This window comes from Pelodiscus sinensis, unplaced genomic scaffold (assembly GCF_049634645.1).
Source record: "Pelodiscus sinensis isolate JC-2024 unplaced genomic scaffold, ASM4963464v1 ctg215, whole genome shotgun sequence".
In the NCBI taxonomy this organism is placed as follows: Eukaryota; Metazoa; Chordata; order Testudines; family Trionychidae; genus Pelodiscus; species Pelodiscus sinensis.
The window spans coordinates 32,501-47,500 of NW_027465879.1; the positions used below are offsets into that span (position 1 = coordinate 32,501).

Below are 15,000 nucleotides of genomic sequence, written 5' to 3' on the forward strand. Positions count from 1 at the left end.
CACACCCCCAGCTCCCCACACCGCCTGCTCCCCGTGCCCCCCTCTGCCCAGAGCACCCCCTGCTCCCCACGTCCCCCAAGCTCCCCCCGCTCCCCATGCCCACTGCTTCCCATGCCCCCCAGTTCCACACACCCCCACACCCCACCTCCCCCAGCTCCCCACCCCCCTCTGCTTCCCATACCCACCCCTCCCGGCGCCCCGCCCCTCACCACGTCCAGGGCGCAGTCCGTGCCCGACAGCTCCAGGTGCACCAGGCCGTTGGGCTGGGCCAGGAAGGAGTAGAACCCCTGTGGGGGGGCCAGGCCGGAGGGTTGGAGCTGGTGGGGGGGCGTCTGAGCCCCACAGAACCCCCAGCCTGTTCCCTGCCCCCAGCTCTCGGCCCCCCCCCCACTCCCTGCCCCACAGTGCGTACCGCCCCTCATTCCCTGGTGCCCCCAGCCCCACGGCGCCCCCACCCCCCTCCCTGCCCCACAGTGACCCCACCCCCTCTCAGCCCCACGGCGCCCCCTGCCCCCCTCCCAGCCTCACGGCGCCTCCTGTCCTCTCCCTGCCCCACAGTGACCCCGCCCCCTCCCAGCCCCACGGCGCCCCCTGCCCCCCTCCCAGCCTCACGGCGCCTCCTGTCCTCTCCCTGCCCCACAGTGACCCCGCCCCCTCCCAGCCCCACGGCGCCCCCTGCCCCCTCCCAGCCCCACGGCGCCCCCTGCTGTCACTCACGTGGGCCTCCTCACCAGCCAGCAGCCCCGGGTTCTTGCTGAGATCTAGGTGCTGCAGGGAGCTGCTGAAGGCCGGATTGGCCCCCAGGGTCTGGCACAGCCCGGCCAGGCCTGGGGGGCAGAGGGGTGAGTGGGAGGGCTGGGACCCCCCGCCCAGCCCCACCCTGCCCCCCAGCCCCAGAGCATCCCCTCCCCGCTGAGCCCCACCTCCCCCCAGCCCCAGAGCGTCCCCTCCCCGCTGCGCCCCACCTCCCCTGGCCCCCTGCCCCTCCCCCGGCCCCCCAGCCCCAGAGCGTCCCCTCCCCGCTGCGCCCCACCTCCCCTGGCCCCCTGCCCCTCCCCCGGCCCCCCAGCCCCAGAGCGTCCCCTCCCCGCTGAGCCCCACCTCCCCCCAGCCCCCAGAGCGTCCCCTCCCCGCTGAGCCCCACCTCCCCCCAGCCCCAGAGCGTCCCCTCCCCGCTGCGCCCCACCTCCCCTGGCCCCCTGCCCCTCCCCCGGCCCCCCAGCCCCAGAGCGTCCCCTCCCCGCTGCGCCCCACCTCCCCTGGCCCCCTGCCCCTCCCCCGGCCCCCCAGCCCCAGAGCGTCCCCTCCCCGCTGCGCCCCACCTCCCCTGGTCCCCTGCCCCTCCCCCGGCCCCCCAGCCCCAGAGCGTCCCCTCCCCGCTGCGCCCCACCTCCCCTGGCCCCCTGCCCCTCCCCCGGCCCCCCAGCCCCAGAGCGTCCCCTCCCCCGCTGCGCCCCACCTCCCCCCAGCCCCACGCCCCTCCCCCGCTGCGCCCCCCCTCCCCCGGCCCCCCAGCCCCAGAGCGTCCCCTCCCCGCTGCGCCCCACCTCCCCTGGTCCCCTGCCCCTCCCCCGGCCCCCCAGCCCCAGAGCGTCCCCTCCCCGCTGCGCCCCACCTCCCCTGGCCCCCTGCCCCTCCCCCGGCCCCCCAGCCCCAGAGCATCCCCTCCCCCGCTGCCCCCTGCCCCTCCCCCGGCCCCCTGCCCCTCCCCCGGCCCCCCAGCCCCAGAGCATCCCCTCCCCCGCTGCGCCCCACCTCCCCCCGCCCCTCCCCCAGGCCCCGTACCTTTCGGGGTGACCCCGGCCTTGCAGAGCCCCAGCTGCCGCAGCCCCTTGGGGCAGGAAAGCAACTGCTGACTCAGGGCGATCAGACCTGGGGGCACAGCAGAGCGGGGGGAGAAAATCGTGAGAACGGCCGGGGGGGGGGGCAACGCAGGGACCGGGGGGACCTGGAACTGACCAGCAACTCGGGGCTCAGGGGGGCTCGGGGGACATGGGGGCTGTTGGGTGGTGGGGGGACGCTGGGGGATTCGGGGGGACATGGGGGCTGTTGGGTGCTGGGGGACGCTGGGGGGTTCGGGGGGACATGGGGGCTGTTGGGTGCTGGGGGACGCTGGGGGGTTCGGGGGGACATGGGGGCTGTTGGGTGCTGGGGGACGCTGGGGGGTTCGGGGGGACATGGGGGCTGTTGGGTGGTGGGGGGACACTGGGGGGTTCGGGGGGACATGGGGGCTGTTGGGTGGTGGGGGGACGCTGGGGGGTTCGGGGGGACATGGGGGCTGTTGGGTGCTGGGGGACGCTGGGGGGTTCGGGGGGACATGGGGGCTGTTGGGTGGTGGGGGGACACTGGGGGGTTCGGGGGGACATGGGGGCTGTTGGGTGCTGGGGGACGCTGGGGGGTTCGGGGGGACATGGGGGCTGTTGGGTGCTGGGGGACGCTGGGGGGTTCGGGGGGACATGGGGGCTGTTGGGTGCTGGGGGACGCTGGGGGACGCTGGGGGGTTCGGGGGGGACATGGGGGCTGTTGGGTGCTGGGGGACGCTGGGGGGTTCGGGGGGACATGGGGGCTGTTGGGTGCTGGGGGACGCTGGGGGACGCTGGGGGGTTCGGGGGGACATGGGGGCTGTTGGGTGCTGGGGGACGCTGGGGGACGCTGGGGGGTTCGGGGGGACATGGGGGCTGTTGGGTGCTGGGGGACGCTGGGGGACGCTGGGGGGTTCGGGGGGACATGGGGGCTGTTGGGTGCTGGGGGACGCTGGGAGGTTCGGGGGGACATGGGGGCTGTTGGGTGCTGGAGGACACTGGGGGGTTCGGGGGGACATGGGGGCTGTTGGGTGGTGGGGGACGCTGGGAGGTTCGGGGGGGCATGGGGGCTGTTGGGTGCTGGAGGACACTGGGGGGTTCGGGGGGACATGGGGGCTGTTGGGTGGTGGGGGGACGCTGGGGGGTTCGGGGGGACATGGGGGCTGTTGGGTGCTGGGGGACGCTGGGGGACGCTGGGGGGTTCGGGGGGACATGGGGGCTGTTGGGTGGTGGGGGACACTGGGGGGTTCGGGGGGACATGGGGGCTGTTGGGTGGTGGGGGACGCTGGGGGACACTGGGGGGTTCGGGGGGGGACATGGGGGCTGTTGGGTGGTGGGGGGACGCTGGGGGGTTCGGGGGGACATGGGGGCTGTTGGGTGGTGGGGGGACGCTGGGAGGTTCGGGGGGACATGGGGGCTGTTGGGTGCTGGGGGACGCTGGGGGACGCTGGGGGGTTCGGGGGGGACATGGGGGCTGTTGGGTGCTGGGGGACGCTGGGGGGTTCGGGGGGACATGGGGGCTGTTGGGTGCTGGGGGACGCTGGGGGACGCTGGGGGGTTCGGGGGGACATGGGGGCTGTTGGGTGGTGGGGGGACGCTGGGAGGTTCGGGGGGACATGGGGGCTGTTGGGTGCTGGAGGACACTGGGGGGTTCGGGGGGACATGGGGGCTGTTGGGTGGTGGGGAACGCTGGGGGACGCTGGGGGGTTCGGGGGGACATGGGGGCTGTTGGGTGGTGGGGGGACGCTGGGAGGTTCGGGGGGACATGGGGGCTGTTGGGTGGTGGGGGGACGCTGGGGGATTCGGGGGGACATGGGGGCTGTTGGGTGCTGGGGGACGCTGGGGGGTTTGGGGGGACATGGGGGCTGTTGGGTGCTGGGGGACACTGGGGGGTTCGGGGGGACATGGGGGCTGTTGGGTGCTGGGGGACGCTGGGGGGTTCGGGGGGACATGGGGGCTGTTGGGTGCTGGGGGACGCTGGGGGGTTCGGGGGGACATGGGGGCTGTTGGGTGGTGGGGGGACACTGGGGGGTTCGGGGGGACATGGGGGCTGTTGGGTGGTGGGGGGACGCTGGGGGGTTCGGGGGGACATGGGGGCTGTTGGGTGCTGGGGGACGCTGGGGGGTTCGGGGGGACATGGGGGCTGTTGGGTGGTGGGGGGACACTGGGGGGTTCGGGGGGACATGGGGGCTGTTGGGTGCTGGGGGACGCTGGGGGGTTCGGGGGGACATGGGGGCTGTTGGGTGCTGGGGGACGCTGGGGGGTTCGGGGGGACATGGGGGCTGTTGGGTGCTGGGGGACGCTGGGGGACGCTGGGGGGTTCGGGGGGGACATGGGGGCTGTTGGGTGCTGGGGGACGCTGGGGGGTTCGGGGGGACATGGGGGCTGTTGGGTGCTGGGGGACGCTGGGGGACGCTGGGGGGTTCGGGGGGACATGGGGGCTGTTGGGTGCTGGGGGACGCTGGGGGACGCTGGGGGGTTCGGGGGGACATGGGGGCTGTTGGGTGCTGGGGGACGCTGGGGGACGCTGGGGGGTTCGGGGGGACATGGGGGCTGTTGGGTGCTGGGGGACGCTGGGAGGTTCGGGGGGACATGGGGGCTGTTGGGTGCTGGAGGACACTGGGGGGTTCGGGGGGACATGGGGGCTGTTGGGTGGTGGGGGACGCTGGGAGGTTCGGGGGGGCATGGGGGCTGTTGGGTGCTGGAGGACACTGGGGGGTTCGGGGGGACATGGGGGCTGTTGGGTGGTGGGGGGACGCTGGGGGGTTCGGGGGGACATGGGGGCTGTTGGGTGGTGGGGGTACGCTGGGAGGTTCGGGGGGACATGGGGGCTGTTGGGTGCTGGGGGACGCTGGGGGACGCTGGGGGGTTCGGGGGGGACATGGGGGCTGTTGGGTGCTGGGGGACGCGGGGGGGTTCGGGGGGACATGGGGGGCTGTTGGGTGCTGGGGGACGCTGGGGGACGCTGGGGGGTTCGGGGGGACATGGGGGCTGTTGGGTGCTGGGGGACGCTGGGGGACGCTGGGGGGTTCGGGGGGACATGGGGGCTGTTGGGTGCTGGGGGACGCTGGGGGACGCTGGGAGGTTCGGGGGGACATGGGGGCTGTTGGGTGCTGGGGGACGCTGGGGGACGCTGGGGGGTTCGGGGGGACATGGGGGCTGTTGGGTGGTGGGGGACACTGGGGGGTTCGGGGGGACATGGGGGCTGTTGGGTGGTGGGGGACGCTGGGGGACACTGGGGGGTTCGGGGGGGACATGGGGGCTGTTGGGTGGTGGGGGGACGCTGGGGGGTTCGGGGGGACATGGGGGCTGTTGGGTGGTGGGGGGACGCTGGGAGGTTCGGGGGGACATGGGGGCTGTTGGGTGCTGGGGGACGCTGGGGGACGCTGGGGGGTTCGGGGGGGACATGGGGGCTGTTGGGTGCTGGGGGACGCTGGGGGGTTCGGGGGGACATGGGGGCTGTTGGGTGCTGGGGGACGCTGGGGGACGCTGGGGGGTTCGGGGGGACATGGGGGCTGTTGGGTGGTGGGGGGACGCTGGGAGGTTCGGGGGGACATGGGGGCTGTTGGGTGCTGGAGGACACTGGGGGGTTCGGGGGGACATGGGGGCTGTTGGGTGCTGGGGGACGCTGGGGGACGCTGGGGGGTTCGGGGGGACATGGGGGCTGTTGGGTGGTGGGGGGACGCTGGGAGGTTCGGGGGGACATGGGGGCTGTTGGGTGGTGGGGGGACGCTGGGGGGTTCGGGGGGACATGGGGGCTGTTGGGTGCTGGGGGACGCTGGGGGGTTCGGGGGGACATGGGGGCTGTTGGGTGCTGGGGGACGCTGGGGGACGCTGGGGGGTTCGGGGGGACATGGGGGCTGTTGGGTGCTGGGGGACGCTGGGGGGTTCGGGGGGACATGGGGGCTGTTGGGTGCTGGGGGACGCTGGGGGGTTCGGGGGGACATGGGGGCTGTTGGGTGCTGGGGGACGCTGGGAGGTTCGGGGGGACATGGGGGCTGTTGGGTGCTGGGGGACGCTGGGAGGTTCGGGGGGACATGGGGGCTGTTGGGTGCTGGGGGACGCTGGGGTGTTCGGGGGGACATGGGGGCTGTTGGGTGCTGGGGGACGCTGGGGGGTTCGGGGGGACATGGGGGCTGTTGGGTGCTGGGGGACGCTGGGGGGTTCGGGGGGACATGGGGGCTGTTGGGTGGTGGGGGACGCTGGGGGGTTCGGGGGGACATGGGGGCTGTTGGGTGGTGGGGGACGCTGGGAGGTTCGGGGGGACATGGGGGCTGTTTGGTGCTGGGGGACACTGGGGGGGTTCGGGGGGGACATGGGGGCTGTTGGGTGGTGGGGGACGCTCGGGGGTTCGGGGGGGACATGGGGGCTGTTGGGTGGTGGGGGACGCTGGGGGACGCTGGGAGGTTCGGGGGGACATGGGGGCTGTTGGGTGCTGGGGGACGCTGGGGGGTTCGGGGGGACATGGGGGCTGTTGGGTGGTGGGGGACGCTGGGGGACGCTGGGGGGTTCGGGGGGACATGGGGGCTGTTGGGTGCTGGGGGATGCTGGGAGGTTCGGGGGGACATGGGGGCTGTTGGGTGGTGGGGGGACGCTGGGGGACGCTGGGGGGTTCGGGGGACATGGGGGCTGTTGGGTGCTGGGGGACGCTGGGAGGTTCGGGGGGACATGGGGGCTGTTGGGTGCTGGGGGACGCTGGGCGGTTCGGGGGGACATGGGGGCTGTTGGGTGGTGGGGGGACGCTGGGGGACGCTGGGGGGTTCGGGGGGGACATGGGGGCTGTTGGGTGGTGGGGGGACGCTGGGGGATTCGGGGGGACATGGGGGCTGTTGGGTGGTGGGGGGACGCTGGGAGGTTCGGGGGGACATGGGGGCTGTTGGGTGGTGGGGGGACGCTGGGAGGTTCGGGGGGACATGGGGGCTGTTGGGTGCTGGGGGACGCTGGGGGGTTCGGGGGGACATGGGGGCTGTTGGGTGCTGGGGGACGCTGGGAGGTTCGGGGGGGACATGGGGGCTGTTGGGTGGTGGGGGGACGCTGGGAGGTTCGGGGGGACATGGGGGCTGTTGGGTGCTGGGGGACACTGGGGGGTTTGGGGGGACATGGGGGCTGTTGGGTGCTGGGGGACGCTGGGAGGTTCGGGGGGACATGGGGGCTGTTGGGTGGTGGGGGGACGCTGGGGGATGCTGGGGGGGTTCAGGGGACATGGGGGCTGTTGGGTGCTGGGGGACGCTGGGAGGTTCGGGGGGACATGGGGGCTGTTGGGTGGTGGGGGACGCTGGGAGGTTCGGGGGGGACATAGGGGCTGTTGGGTGCTGGGGGACGCTGGGAGGTTCGGGGGGACATGGGGGCTGTTGGGTGCTGGGGGACACTGGGGGGTTCGGGGGGACATGGGGGCTGTTGAGTGGTGGGGGGACGCTGGGGGGTTCGGGGGGACATGGGGGCTGTTGGGTGGTGGGGGACGCTGGGGGGTGCTCGGGGTCCCCACCTTTGTCCTCTATCTGGTTGTGCGACAGCACCAGGGTGTGAAGGGCCGAGCCGGGGTTGTCCCCCAGGGCGCAGGTCAGCTTGAGCGCGAAGTCCCTGTGCCGGAGAGAGACGGGGGGTGACACCCTGAACCCCGAATCCCAGTCCCCCCCCCGCAGCGGCCAGCCCTGGGATTGGGTGGGAGCCGGCGCCTGTAGAAGGGACGGATCCGCCCTCCCCGTCCCCAGCCAGCCCTGTCCCGGGGGGGCACCCCTAGAGGTGCCGGGGTTGGGGGGCTCACTCACGGTTTTAACCCCGCGTTGTCCAGCACCAGCTCCTCCAGATGGCGGGACTTGCTGAGCGTGTGCAGCACCTGCTCCGAGACCTCGGGGCCCTGGTGGAGCGGAAGGAGACAGAGAGCAACGCAGGAATGCGGGGCCCCGGCCGGCGATTGGGGGGCGCAGGGGAGGCATCTCCCCTGGAGCGAGTCTGGGGGTGCAGGGCTGTTGGGATGGACCGGGGGCTTTAGGGTGAATTGCGGGGTGCGGGGCACTTTGCGGGCATAGAAGAAGAGGGACTTGGGGGTACGGGGTGTTGTCAAGGGGGAGGAGGGTTTGGGGGTCCAGGGTGGGTTGTGGGGTGCAGAGGAGATTGCATCCAAGGCAGTTTGAGTCCAGGGGATGTTTTGGAGCTCAGGGGCAGATTTTGCAGGACAGCGTGAGGATCTGGGGTGCAGGGGAAGATGCTGGGGTGGGTTTGGAGCACAGGGGCAGGTGTTGGGGTTCAGGAATGCATTTGGCATGCAGGGGTGGCTTTGGGGTGCAGGGCCAGGTTTGGGGATCAAGCATGAGTTGGGAGTACGGTGCAGATTTGGGGTGCAGGGGTGGGTGAGGGTTGCAGGAGCAGGTTTTGGGGTACAGGGGCAGGTTTGGGATGCAGAGGTAGATGGGGGTTGCCGGAGCAGCTTGGGGTGTAGAGACAGGTTAGGGGGTGGGTTTGGAGTGCAGGGCCGGGAGGAAGGGTTCCAGCAGTGGCATGGGGTGCAGAGACAGTTTGGGGTACAGAGGCAGGTTTGGGGGTGCAGGGGCAGGTTTGCAGTGCAGGGACAAGTTTGGGGGTGCAGGGGCAGGTTTGCGGTGCAGGGCAGGTTTGGGGGTACAGGGGTGGGTTTGGAATGCAGAGGTAGGTGGGGGTTGCAGGAGTGGCTTGGAATGTAGAGACAGGTTAGGGGGTGCAGGGGTGGGTTTGGGGTGTAGGGGCGGGAGGGAGGGTTTCAGCAGTGGCTTGGGGTGCAGAGACAGTTTGGGGTACAGGGGCGGGTTTGGGGTACAGAAGCAGGTTTGGGGGTGCAGGGGCGGGTTTGGGTACAGAAGCAGGTTTGGGGGTACAGGGGCAGGTTTGGGGGTACAGGGGCGGGTTTGGGGTACAGAAGCAGGTTTGGGAGTGCAGGGGCAGGTTTGGGGGTGCAGGGGCGGGTTTGGGGTGCAGGGGCGGGTTTGTGGGTGCAGAGGCAGGTTTGGGGGATGCAGGGACAAGTTTGGGGGTGCAGGGGCAGGTTTGCGGTGCAGGGGCAGGTTTGGGGGTACAGGGGCGGGTTTGGGGGTGCAGGGCGGGTTTGGGTGCAGAAGCAGGTTTGGGGGGTGCAGGGGCGGGTTTGGGGTGCAGAAGCAGGTTCGGGGGTGCAGGGGCAGGTTCGGGGGGATACCTACCAGCCGCAGATCCTTGCAGCTGAGTCGCGTGAACCAGGGATTGTAGGCGAGGGCTGCCACCACCAGAGCCAGGTCCCTGTGGGGAGAGTGTGGGGGGGTGAGCCCCTAGATTTGTGCTGGCGGTGGGGGCACCCCAGGGAAGGGCTGTGTGGGCAGACGGGCTGTCGGGGGTACCGGGCTGGGACGCGGTGGGGCCGGGATTCGCTCTCGCAGTCCCTGGATTCCCTCCGCCGCCCTGGGCTGCTCTGCAGTGACTCTGTGCGTGCCTCAGTTTCCCCAGGCCTGCCGCACGCTCTGCACGGGGAGGGGGCGGCCGGGGGGACTCTGGGAAGTGGGGTCAGTCTCGCCCGGCCTGAGGCCCCGGTGACGGAGGCGGGGGGCGGGGACCAGTGCCTGGACGTGGCTGGGGGGCTCTAGCTGGCCTGGGGGGCCGGGCAGGGCCTGCTCTGGGCCCCCCCCCCTCGCCCTGAGATCCTGGCTCCTGTCACAAGCCTGGGCTACGCTGGGTCCCTGGGACCCCATAGCCCTTCTCTTCTAGCGGCCGCCCGAGAGTCCCCTCTGGCTGCAGCTGGGGGGGGGCAGGGCCCGGGGGCTCCCCCACACTCTGTGACACGAGGCGATCAGAGTGTGGGGGGCTACTGGGGTGCAGGGCTATTGGGGTATCAGGGTATCGGGGTGCAGGGCTATCAGGGTATTGGCGAGCAGGCTATTGGGGTGTCAGGGTATCGGGGTGCAGGGCTATCAGGGTATTGGGGAGCAGGCTATTGGGGTATCAGGGTACGGGGCTATTGGGGTATTGAGGTTTTGGGGTGCAGGGCTATCGGGGTGCACACGATGGAACCGGGCCCCCCCCTCACCGGCTCTCCAGGTGGCTAAAGTCCAGCAGGTTGAATTCCCGGTTGTCGGCCGAGTGGTAGATGGTGTCGACATCCTGCAAAGGACGGGAGTGAGAGGGAAAGGGGGGGGGGCCCTGCCCCCCATCCTGCCTCTTCCAGCCCCCTGCTCCCCCCAGGTCCCCCTACAGTCCCCAGGGCCCATCCCCTCCCCCATCCACCCACCCCCACCTACCCAGTGCGAAACCCCTCCCTCCCCCACCTACCCACTGCAACGCCCCCCCGCCCCCACCTACCCACTGCACCCCCTGCCCCTCCCCCACCTACCCACTGCACCCCCTGCCCTCCCCCACCTACCCACTGCAACGCCCCCGCCCCCACCTACCCACTGCACCCCCTGCCCCTCCCCCACCTACCCACTGCAACGCCCCCCGCCCCCACCTACCCACTGCACCCCCTGCCCCTCCCCCACCTACCCACTGCAACGCCCCTCCGCTCCCCCATCTACCCACCCCCCCGCCCACACCTACCTACTGCAACGCCCCCCGCTCCCACCTACCCACTGCAAACCCCTCCCCTCCCCCACCTACCCACTGCAACGCCCCCTGCTCCCACCTACCCACTGCACCCCCCTCCCCTCCCCCACCTACCCACCGCCCCCCCCGCCCCCACCTACCCACTGAAAACCCCTCCCCTCCCCCACCTACCCACCGCCCCCCCCCGCCCCCACCTACCCACTGCACCTCCTCCCGCAGCAGAGCCCATTGTAGTCGCAGAGGGCGGCGTAGGTCTCGGAGAACCCCCCTGCCGGGGAGACAGAGTCGGGCGTCAGTGTGGGGCGCCCCTCCCCCGCCCCCGTTCCCGCCAGCCCCCCGCCCCCCACTCACCGCAGACGCTGTGGCTGGTGGAGGTGGAGCTCTCCGAGTTGGGGACGTGTCCCGGGGGGTGTCGGGGGTCCGCAGGCACCTGGGGAGTGGGGGAGGGGCACCGTCAGGGTGCCTGGGTCCCTTCCCTCCCCCGCCCCTTACCGCAGTGGGGTGCCCCCTACCCCCACCCCCCACGCCCACCTCCCACCCCTCAGCACCCCCCTGCCCGGCCCCACCCCCCCCACCCCACCTCCCACCCCTCAGCACACCCTGCCCGGCCCCCACCCCCCACGCCCACCTCCACCCCTCAGCCACACCCTGACCGGCCCACCCCCAGTGCCCCTACCCGGCCCCACCCCCCACGCCCACCTCCCACCCCTCAGCAACCCCTGCCCAGCCCCACCCCCCACGCCCACCTCCCACCCCTTAGCACCCCCCTACCCGCCCCCCACCCCCAGTACCCTCTGCCCGGCCCCACCCCCCACGCCCACCTCCCACCCCCAGTACCCCCTGCCCGGCCCCACCCCCCATGCCTACCTCCCACCCCTCAGCACCCCCTGCCCGGCCCCACCCCCCATGCCCACCTCCCACCCCTCAGCACCCCCTGCCCAGCCCCACCCCCCACGCCCACCTCCCACCCCCAGTACCCCCTGCCCGGCCCCACCCCCCATGCCTACCTCCCACTCCTCAGCACCCCCTGCCTGGCCCCACCCCCCACGCCCACCTCCCACCCCCAGTGCCCCCTGCCCGGCCCCACCCCCCTGCCCCGCCGCGGAGGGACTGACCCGGCCGTGGGGCTGGGGAAGATCCTGCCGAGGGCGGTGGTGATGTGCCGGGTGACTTGCTCCGCGCTGCCAGGGCTGGGGAACTGGAGGCTGTAGGTCCCCTTCTCCGTGTCCACCAGGATCTGGGGGGGAGGGGCACGATGAGGGTTGGGGTCAGGGGGTGATGTGGGGCCATGGGGCCGTGGTGCCCGGGAGGAGTGGGGTGGGGGGCGGGCCGGGGGGCCTGGGAAGAGCGGGGTGGAGGTTGGGGCCGTGGGTCCCAGGAGGAGCGGGGTGGGGAGCGGAAGGGGGGGCAGAGGGGCGCAGGAGGAGCGGGGTGGGGGGCGGAGGAGGGGCAGGGGGGCCCAGGAGGAGCGGGGTGGGGGGCAGAGGGGGGGCACGGGGGCCCGGGAGGAGCGGGGTGGGGGGCGGAGGGGGGGCCGTGGGGCACTCACCTGGCTGTGATTTATGGTGTTTAAGGTTCGAATTTCCAGCACATTGAAGGAGCTTTCGAGCTGGGGAGAGGGAGGAGAAGTGAGTCTGTGTGTGTCCGTGTCTGTGTGTGTCCGTGTCTATCTGTGTGTGTCTCCGCACCCCCCAGTGTGTCTGTTCCCTGGGTGTGTGTCCCTGTGTCCCCATGTATGTGCAGGCATCAGTGTGTGCATGCCTCTGTGTATCTGTATGTCTGTGTGTGCATATGTACACGTGTGTGGGTCAGTGTGTGTAGGTGTGTGTGTGCATGTGTGCATGCGTAGGGTGTGTGTCCGTATGTCCATGTCTGTGTGTCCACATGTGTGTGTAGGTGCGTGTCTGTGCATGCGCATGTGCGTGTCTGTGTTTGCGTGTGTGCATGTCCGTGTGTGCATGTCTAGGAAGGAGCATGGCGGAAAGGGATCTAGGGGTCATAGTGGACCACAAGTTGAATATGAGTCAACAGTGTGATGCTGCTGCAAAAAAAGCAAATATGATTCTAGGTTGTATCAACAGGTGTGATGTAAGCAAAACTCGTGAAGTCATTCTGCCGCTCTACTCTGCACTAGTTAGGCCTCAGCTGGAGTACTGTGTCCAGTTCTGGGCGCCACATTTCAAGAAAGATGTGGAGAAATTGGAAAGGGTACAGAGAAGAGCGACAAGAATGATTAAAGGTTTAGAGGACATGACCTATGAAGCCAGGCTTCATGAACTGGGCTTGTTTAGTTTGGAAAAAAGAAGATTAAGGGGGGACATGAGAGCGGTTTTCAAATATCTAAAAGGGTGTCACAAGGAGGAAGGAGAAAATTTGTTCCTCTTGGTTTCTGAGGACAGGACAAGGAGTAATGGGCTTAAAGTGCAGCAGGGGAGGTTTAGATTGGACATTAGGAAAAAATTCCTAACTGTCAGGGTGGTCAAATATTGGAATAAATTGCCCAGGGAGGTGGTGAATCTCCCTCTCTGGAGATATTTAAGAACAGGTTAGATAGACATCTGTCAGGGATGGTGTAGACGGAGCTTGGTCCTGCCTTGAGGGCGGGGGGGCTGGACTCGATGACCTCTCGAGGTCCCCTTCCAGTCCTAGGATTCTATGTCCTTGTGTGAGTGTCCGTGTTGTGTGTGTGTGTGTGTGCATGTCCATGTCCGTGTGTTTCCATGTGTCTGTGTGTGCGGGTCCATGTGTTCATGTCCGTGTGTCCATGTTGTGTGTGGGTCCGCGGGTCCGTGGCCGCGAGAGCGGGTCCGTGGCCGTTGTGGGCGGGTCCGTGGCCGTTTGCGCGTGTCCGTGTGGCCGTGTGTGCGGGTCCGTGGCCGTCTGCACGTGGCCGTGTGCACGTGGCCGTGTGTGCGGGGTCCGTGGCCGTGTGCATGTGGCCGTGTGTGCAGGTCCGTGGCCGTGTGGGCGTGGTTGTGTGCATGTGGCCATGTGGGCGGGGTCCGTGGCTGTGTGGGCGTACCCGTGGGGGCGTGGCAGTGGGGGGCGTGGCCGTGGGGGCGTGGTCGTGTGCGTGTGGCCGTGTGGGCGGGTCCATGGCTGTGTGCGCGGCCGTGTGGGCGTTGCCCCGTGTGGGCGTGGCAGTGGGGGCGTGGCCGTGTGCACGTGGCCGTGTGGCCGTGGGGGCGTGGTCGTGTGCGTGTGGCCGTGTGGGCGGGTCCGTGGCTGTGTGGGCGTACCCGTGGGGGCGTGGCAGTGGGGGCGTGGCCGTGGGGGCGTGGTCGTGTGCGTGTGGCCGTGTGGGCGGGTCCATGGCTGTGTGCGCGGCCGTGTGGGCGTGCCCGTGTGGGCGTGGCAGTGGGGGCGTGGCCGTGTGCACGTGGCCGTGTGGCCGTGGGGGCGTGGCCGTGTGGGTGTGGCCGTGGGCGCTGTGCTCACTCACCTTGGCGGGCAGGCGGAGGCCGAAGATGTGGAGGCGCCAGGCCGTCAGCACCTGCAGGGCCCAAGCAGCCCCGTGAGAGGAGAGCGCAGAGACCCCCCAGTCCGTGTCCCCGTGGGGCCGGCACCCCACCTGGGACAGCAGCAGCCACGCTCCGGGGGACTCACTGCAGCACAGTCCTGGGGGGCTGGGGCGCAGCAGTGGGGGTCCTGGCAGGTGCAGGGGGTGGGGTGGGGGCAGGGGGGTGGGAGTGAGGGGCACTGGCAGTGCGGGGGTGCAGGGCTGGAGGCAGAGCGCGGGGCAGGGTAGGGGTGGAGCAGGGGGTGTGACAGGGTGGGGGAATAAGGCGGGGGGCCAAGCAGGGGGCAGGGTGGGGGGTTGGGAGGGAGGGGCACCAGCAGGGTGGGGGGCAGGGCGAGTGGGGGCGGGGGCAGGGGCAGGGTGAGCGGGGGCCGGGGAGGTGGAGGGGGGCGGGGCGAGCAGGGACCGGGAGGCAGGCGGGGGCCGGGGGAGGAGGCGGTGGCCGGGGGGGGTAGGCAGGGACCGGGGAAGGAGGCGGGGATCTGGGGGGCGGGGCGGTGGCCGGTGGGGCAGGCGGGGACCGGGGGAGGAGGCGGGGACCGGGGGGGCAGGTGGGGACCCGGGGGGGCAGGCGGTGGCCGGGGGGGGCAGGCGGAGGTCGGGGGGGCAGGCGGGGACCAGGGGGGGCAGGCGGTGGCCGGGGGGGGCAGGCGGTGGCCGGGGGGGGCAGGCGGGGACCAGGGGGGGGCAGGCGGGGACCGGGGGGGGCAGGCGGGGACCAGGGGGGGGGGCAGGGCGGTGGCCGGGGGGGCAGGCGGGGACCAGGGGGGGGCAGGCGGGGGCCGGGGGGGCAGGCGGTGGCCGGGGGGGGCAGGCGGGGACCAGGGGGGGGCAGGCGGTGGCCGGGGGGGCAGGCGGGGACCGGGGGGGGCAGGCGGTGGCCGGGGGGGCAGGCGGGGACCGGGGGTGGGGCAGGCGGTGGCCGGGGGGGGCAGGCGGGGACCGGGGGGACGTCCCTGCTTCCCAGTAGCCGCCCGGTGACTCACCAACACTCGATCCTCAAACTTCCTGGCTTGGTTTCCAGCTTGGCGCGCAGCAGCAGGGGGCTGTGGGGCCGGTGCAGGGCCTTGCGGATGCTCTCTGCAAAGGGGCAGGGGGTCAAAGGGGGGTTGCCCACAACCCTGTCCCCGGCAGCGT

General features: G+C 71.5%; 1 protein-coding gene across 1 annotated transcript in view; it reads right to left on the bottom strand.

Moving 5' to 3' along the window:
- The window catches only part of CARMIL3 (capping protein regulator and myosin 1 linker 3), a 42,413-nt gene that overhangs the window by 19,591 nt on the left and 7,822 nt on the right, over positions 1-15,000 (bottom strand). Inside the window, 15 exon segments of the mRNA XM_075915984.1 lie at positions 210-287; positions 718-827; positions 1,786-1,872; positions 7,288-7,382; positions 7,571-7,659; positions 8,975-9,050; positions 9,832-9,905; positions 10,542-10,558; positions 10,561-10,611; positions 10,695-10,739; positions 10,742-10,773; positions 11,459-11,580; positions 11,893-11,952; positions 13,786-13,836; positions 14,850-14,943. Of these exon segments, the coding sequence (XP_075772099.1) occupies positions 210-287; positions 718-827; positions 1,786-1,872; positions 7,288-7,382; positions 7,571-7,659; positions 8,975-9,050; positions 9,832-9,905; positions 10,542-10,558; positions 10,561-10,611; positions 10,695-10,739; positions 10,742-10,773; positions 11,459-11,580; positions 11,893-11,952; positions 13,786-13,836; positions 14,850-14,943 (1,081 nt within the window).